Source organism: Seriola aureovittata, chromosome 9 (assembly GCF_021018895.1).
Source record: "Seriola aureovittata isolate HTS-2021-v1 ecotype China chromosome 9, ASM2101889v1, whole genome shotgun sequence".
In the NCBI taxonomy this organism is placed as follows: domain Eukaryota; kingdom Metazoa; phylum Chordata; class Actinopteri; order Carangiformes; family Carangidae; genus Seriola; species Seriola aureovittata.
In genome coordinates, this window is record NC_079372.1 from 25,459,064 (window position 1) to 25,466,656 (window position 7,593).

Below are 7,593 nucleotides of genomic sequence, written 5' to 3' on the forward strand. Positions count from 1 at the left end.
AATCGTGGTAAGGGTTCACTAAACTAGCAGCTGCAGTTACTCCTCAACACACGACAACAAAGGGCAGAGAGTTCACGGTTTAAACTACCGGCCTCAATACAAAATATTTGACGTACACTCATTGACCACTTTATTTGGAACACCTGCACACCTGCTCATTCCTGCAATCAGCCAAGCAGCCAATCACGCGGCAGCAGTGCAACGGTCTGTGCAGAAACTCTTTGTTTTTGTGTTGTGTTTCTGATGGGTCACAGATTTCGGCTCCATGTTTGGTAATTACTAACAAAACATGCAGTTTAAACTAGGTGAAGTGTTAAACTGATGACATTTTTCTTTCCTATCTTCCAGAAGGATACTGTTGCAGCTGTGGCCATTTTTATATGTAAATGCAGGTCAAACGTCAATGAACTACTTCAACAATAGGCCTGCACCACTTTTTGCTGTTTCTGCTTTTCAGACACTACACAGGGGAGGAGAGGGGTGAAAACGAACAAATGCTGGGAGCTTGAGCCAAACGTGACAATGCAAGTTGATCTCACAGTATCAACATTAATTGATGCATTCTGTAACCTCGTGAGATCCTCTAGATATGAAATGGGTAACAAATATAACATCTTTGTTAATTTTGGAGACAAAAGACATTTCAAATTCAGCCTTTTTTAACCTCCTAAGACCCGAACTCTATTCTTTGCTATTTAGGCTGATTGGGACCTGAGAAAAATGATGTCCACATTACTGAGTGGCAGTATAATATCCTCATATGTGGTCACCAGGCCCTTGTTGAGAAAAAGTTAGTATTGTGGTCTAGAGAACCCAAAATGTGAGGTCCACATATGTGGACGCCAGGTCCTAGGAGGTTAATGGCAAATTTGATTCAAACTTTTAATATACAAAACCATATAAGCTGAAACTTTGTGGATGGAGGCAGTTGACCTCGGTTTGTGCAGGAATGTTTTTTTTTTAAATCCATGGCAACTGAACTCGGTTTCCAGATGTGGTGGGTGTTTAGACACTTAGCCAAGAGTTACACAACCCCAGACTCTGGGTTCACCCGCAACAGCAGTCAGAGGACACAAAGTGCTGTCTTTTCAGTGTTTACTTTGTTCCTGGAATAGCCCTGTACAAAACCAGTGAACCACTCCCTGGCAAACAGACACTGTTATCTCCAGGTCCTTATAGAGCTATTTTAACCAACAGCCATGGACACATTGCTTAGCAAATTATAAACAAATAAAAGTGTGTTCTGAAAACCACAGAGAAAGCCATGTGTATGCTGGGACGAATACAATATTTGAACTAAAGTTCAATAGAAATATTTAAACAAACTTAAATTGTATGCATTTTTTTGTTTTTTACATTGGTAGCTGTACACTCTAGACACAAATTTAATTTTAATGTAGGGTATGAGAAGAAGGAACCTGACACAGAATATTAGGCTGCAAGAGTCTACTTTATTGCATTTGCAATCACAGGGTGACAAGGTGAAAAATGGTTAACAAAGGCATGTGGATGTGTATGCACCACAGTGTGTCTTTGCACCACAGTATTACAAACACAGAACAGTACAAATGTTTAATAAAAAAAAAAGAAAGAAAAAAAGCTTATCAGTTGCATCATTGTCTTGTTTTTTTTTTTTTTTCCCCATTTTTTCATTTTCAGTTCTTTTTTTTGGTTGTCAATAAAAAAAACACAAGGTTACCAAAACAAGAATAAGTAAGGCAGCCTATACTACAATGAATAATATAAAAAAAATTAAATAAAAAAAAACAAACAAAAAAACTAAAGGTTGTAAACGGGACATCCTCCCGTCACCTAGCGTTGGTCGTTGGTTCAATCCCCCCCCGAGGTGTGGATCATCGGAGTGAGACTGCAGGATCAGGAGGATGTGGGACTTCCTGCATCGCTGCTCTCACTCACCTGGCGTTGCATAACCATCTCCCTGGCAACGCAGGTGATCTGACCATTCGTCACCGCACCGGGGACCCCCGCCCTGAGAGGGACAAATAAAGAGAGATTGAGGAAAGCTATTCTTGATACTGTATGGATTGACTAATTTACACAGGGACAGATCATAGCTAAGCAAACAGACAAACCAAGACAGATTTTTTTGTCTACACCCTGTCAAGAGGTTTTTAATGGAAGACTGGTACAATGACTCTGCTTTATATAACATAATGTACTAAACTGGCCTGGACTCATCTGCAGATTAAAGGCAAAGTAAAAAAATAAAAATAAAAGCAGCTCCAAACCGAATAGTGGATACTCCAACAAAGGCAGTTTCATTATGAAACTAAAGATTAGGACCAGGATTACAAGAATTAAGACACAGTGACACTGTCAGGGGTTGTGTCAGCGATGTGTATTTACTTATACTTACTTCATCTGTGCCTCCTCAGTCAGTGGGGTCATCCCTGGCTGCTTCCCAAAGAAGAAACTGGACCACCAATGGCCAGAGTCCTGCTTGGGGAGTCCTGTGGAGACAGATAATGAAGGCATGAGGCTTCAAACTTGTACAGAAAGGACAGCTGCCATTGTCTATTTAATTTAGATTTCTGTCAGTGGAATTTTGAATCGTTAAGGCAAACCCTTTTTCTTTGCTCACGCCAACCATGACATTAACTTCCAGTACTCAGACGACAGTGATTTGTTTGTAAAATATAAGCCCCTTCATTAACAGGAGTCACTTTCTTTATTAATTTAACATTTTAACATTCTAGAACAGTGTGAATGAAGTTTTTGACAATCTTCCTAAGATTAAAAGCTACATTGCCACAGTCTGAGCGAAAAATGACCCAGGCTTCGGCTGCATGTTTGGCTCTGTGTCAAACTGACACCTCATTTAGTCACTGAACAGCTGCATTTACATGTAGCCAGTGAAATATATACAGTACAACTGCTGTGTGCCACAATTAGCTTCTAGGTCAAATCAATTCTCAAATTTGTGCCGGTGAAAAGTTTTACATATGTGATAAAGTATCCTGCACTATATTGAACGAACAAATTTAAAAGGTCTAAAATATTATTCTTGTGCAATCAAACTTATAACTAGATATTTGAAGACAAAAGTAGGTTACAACAGCAAACAAGTACTGCAAATCTTATAATCCAGAGCCACAACTGAATACTATACTTTCTTACATAAATAACATTTTTCTTTTCCCAATGAAACTGCCATCATTATAACCCACGTGCCACAAAACTGAATTCCATAGTACTAAAAGAATGAACAGTAATGCAAGTCACATGCACTGAACTCTCTCTGAATGCACCCCCACCCCCCTATTTGTGCGTGTCTAACAACTTAAGCACCCTGACCCCATGGTTAAAACAGGCATGGCGACACCAACCTCAGCCAGCATTTAACTGCCGGCCCAGATGGTTTTCACATAAGGCTGCACTGAGATGCTGATCCAGGATTACTGGTGAAGTCAGCAGATATTAACTGGTGCAGAGGCTCATATTGGTGTAGCAGGGGCCAAATGCACATGTGCCAAGGCTGTGATGCTTTTTATATTAATACTGAAATATGAATCCTAACCCAGAGAACTGAATGGTACTTTCAGGTTAAAGAAACCCCCACATCTTGAGAGGAAAAACGAACACTGAAAAGCGAGTTTCCTGCTAGATTAGAAAGAGCCAGATCAGACCAGAAATGATTCGAGCTGGGTGTATTCCACGATGACTCAACCACAGTAGCTCTGTTTGATCTGAGGCAACAGCTGACTCAACCACAGTAATCCTGAAGTTAGTGCAAATTAAGTCTTTGGGCAATGGTACGATGTGGATTAAGCAATGTCACGAGTCTATGAAACTGTTGGCCAAACATAGGCAAGAGGAAGTGAGCACGCTGAAAAGAAACATTCACTTGTGTGGAGATATGCTCTGACACACAAAAACATCTGGATCTGGTGCAGTGACACACTCCTGGGATGGTTGTTTCTCTTGAGCAGAACACACTGTTCCTTCCAAAACCCACAGTCATTTATATTACTCATTGTGTGTATTCTGTCTTGACGTTGAGTGCTGTTATTCCCTGAACTGAAAACGACACTCGAATTCTCTGGCAGCAGCCTTGATTCAGTTCATTTGGAGCATAATGTTAGTGTTTAACTGATAATCACCCACATTCAGGGGCTTCCCCACACTAACAGGCACATAACTCTGCAGGGAAACATTGAGTATCTGGAGTTTTCCTTATATCTAATTAATGCTAAAACACAAAATTCTTGTTTTTTTTCTTTTACATAGATACAAACATTCACACACCTGGATGGTGAGGAATGACCTCTCCGCTGTACTCCGAACTGCCGCAAGAGCTGCTGCTGGACGTAGAGCCAATGCGCCCTGCAGGAGAAGAGAATGAGCAGACAAAGAGTCAGTTTATTCACAGTCAACAAAACTGGAAAAGTGAGATGTATGTGGATCACACTGAAGGGTTCACTTCTTGCATGGATACCCAACCATTCCCCTAAAATGAGAGGGGGTGGACATGACATGGACAAAGAAAATTTTAATCCATTTTCCTCTGGTTATATAACCGGAGCCCGCAGGGAAACTCTTAACACTAATGCCGATTTTGATTTGATTTACTGAGACAGGCTACAAGTCTGTTTGGCACACTGGGGAACATAAATATAACACACACACACATACAGTACATGTATGAAGAGACAGGCACCAAATATATTCCTGAAGCCAAAGATGTGATCTCTTATGATTTCAGAGTCTGGCTGTAAACAGAAGACTGTCACTTGACGCTATCGTTAACGTGAATTCTAGTAGGTTTTTTTTTTTTTTTTTTTTTAAATCTAAATCTAATATTTGTGATACACAGGATATGACCGGTTAATTTTGAAATTCAGTAATAGTCATGTTTTAACCTTTAAGGGGGAGTGTACATTATTTTTAAAAAACATCCAGACATTGAATTGGTTACTGCTACTATTATCATTAAACAAATTACTCAGCCTGATTCTTTCAACCCAAGTATAACTCACACACACAGGTCATGCTTTACTCAGGGAAACCCAAAGAAAAACCACACTGACATGACTCATTACATCCAAATGTTATGTACTTTGGACAAAAGTCACCCAGCAGGAGCAGGGAGTTGGTTTGGTCTTGTGTAAGGGACTACAAGGGAAAGGAGACTCACTTCGGTAGTAGTCAGTGGTCGCCACAAGTGAACCGCCTGCTGGAATAGCTGCCATTCTTCTGTTGTTGGTTGCTGTTCGCTGTGCTTGATGGAAACCTGCAGAAGAAAAAACAGTGTGAGCAAAACCAGCCTGGGCTACAGTACTCACCAAAGCAATGGAGATATGTTTTTTTTGTTGTTTTTTTAATAAATATTCCTTTCCAGACAATGATGCTTTCATTACCAAGGCTACAACTGACAATTCTTCTCATTTCAAGTCATCATTATCTTGATAAATAATTTTGTCATTTATAATATGGTTTCTCATCATATATAGTTAAGCAGTTATTGAAATCGGGCTTATTTGTCTATAAAAACAGTGTAAAATGTCTGTTGACCCCTTTAAAATCAGCTAAACCTTTAAGCATTGAAAAAATGCAAGAATAAAATGTGACAAAAATACGAGGAAAACATCTTTTCCACTACCTCTCATGCACTGCAGATAAAAACAAACCCGAGGCTTCGACAAGAACAGACGTGATGCGAATAAACTGTACGTTAAATGCATATAAACCCCCCTGGTCTAATGGTGAGAATGCATATTCTATAAAGCTATAAAACCAAGATTCAAATACATTTTACAGTTTTGTCAGCTGCATAGTGTTTCACATCACGTTCACAGCTTCAACACACTGACGTCATCCCACGGTTTGCAGGAGTCTTGTTTACATTAGACTATCTCTGCACCAAACCGACATTTTGACGTTCTTCTGTCTCGTGACAGATATGAGACTAAAATCACAATTTACAAGGACTATAAATAAATACTGCCTTATGAAGAGTAGGGGGGAAAAAAGATCACTAAGGTTGATGGCTTTATCATTTACCGAGGACCTTTTGTGTCTTAACAAAGACAAAAACAAAATCGCTGAAAATCTGTTGACAACAAAACTGTCAGTTACCGTTTGTGTATGTACACCACTTATTGTTATTCTGTGGGCGAAACCCCCGAATACAACGAGAAAAGGCTGCAAACAAAACGTTTATTCTTCTGAGTATGTTAACCAAAACAAAGACACTCATACAGCTCGACAATAGCTGCCATTATAACAAGCTAGCTAGCATCGTTAGCTCGTCCCCTCCGCAGGAACCCACCACCCCAAAAAAACCCTCCTTTTACCACCATTTTATAACAACACAACAAAATGAAGAAAACTCACCTTTTAGTGACCCAGACGTGCTTGATGTTCAGTAGCACCCAATTCAACTCAGTCGGCGAGGCTGGGGGAGTAAACGCTAGGCGACGGGGCCCATTTGAAAATAAGTTTTGGGTAAATGTAACCCTCCAAGGTCCGAGAGGATATCGACGCTGCTTCTTGCTGTTCACAATTGTCGGCTCATGCTTTTATAGGGAAGGAGGGTGACGTATCAGCCGGGGGCGGGACCAAGCGAGAACTGCCCCGCCCACTCCGGCCCTCCTGACATTTCCACGACTCTACTTTGTTGCAACAGCGCCACAAGCGAATGGGTGACCGTAAAAACGCAACCAAGGCAGTATTCCACCCAAAAAATTCTTTCTCTCTAACGACTTATAGTTTTATTGGTTTATTCCACCCAAATACTACTTTCTGTCCAAGTTCTTTTAGTTTCAAAGGTTTCTGAGCCAAACTGTATTCTTGCTGCCACATGTGTACCTCCAATGTCTGGAAGGATTTAGGAGGTGTGGGAAGAACAGTTTACTGTCCTGCGCGCAGGATTCCACTCACATTTCCAGACATAATTATTTGTTTTGAACTTTATTCACGTTCTCTTTATTGAAATGAGTCAAAATATTTACTGTAGCATTTTGTTCATTTACATCATGCTCTATTTTCAATTGACTCTCACATGTAATGAAGCAGCGCGAGACTGAGACTATCCAAATCTTATCCAACTTTAAGCATTAGTTTATCGACGGAAGTAAATGACCCACACAAACAAACAGGAGCTTGTCTGAAAGCTCTGATTTAACTGAGAAAAAACATGTCCGTAGCTGAAACCACTGATGAGTAATGATGCTCTAAAAACAATGACATAATTTGGGGCTTATGCGTCAGAGAAGTTGATTTTAAATTAACAATTACCTACTTAAATGTAGCCTGACCATGCTGTTTGTCAGAAGAAATGAATTTTGGTCAGATCCAGGTGCCACAATATTAGTCAGTGGCAGGATCCTCACATATTTGCAGGTTTATGAAATGAAGATGTTTTCTATTGACAGGAAACTTGGACACAAAATGACATCAAAGAGATACAAAATGACTATAAAGCGACACAACACAACCACAAAGGGATGAAGAATGACCACAAAAGGGACAACCCATGACCAAAAACAGATACAAAATGACCACAAATAAATACATAATAACCACAAAGAGATTAAAACAAAATTAAAGAAATTAGCGTTATGATAATTAATA

The 7,593-nt window shown here is 39.9% G+C and overlaps 1 protein-coding gene across 1 annotated transcript; it reads right to left on the reverse strand.

The window, feature by feature from the left end:
- Positions 1-1,431: 1,431 nt before the first annotated feature.
- Positions 1,432-6,522, reverse strand: ppdpfb (pancreatic progenitor cell differentiation and proliferation factor b). Its single transcript, XM_056385531.1, has 5 exons — positions 6,355-6,522; positions 5,156-5,251; positions 4,267-4,344; positions 2,378-2,471; positions 1,432-1,990 (listed from the first exon to the last, which is right to left on the reverse strand). The coding sequence occupies exons 2-5, from the start codon at positions 5,208-5,210 to the stop codon at positions 1,876-1,878; spliced, it is 342 nt and encodes a 113-aa protein (XP_056241506.1). The 5' UTR covers positions 5,211-5,251; positions 6,355-6,522; the 3' UTR covers positions 1,432-1,875.
- Between the last annotated feature and the right edge of the window lie 1,071 nt (positions 6,523-7,593).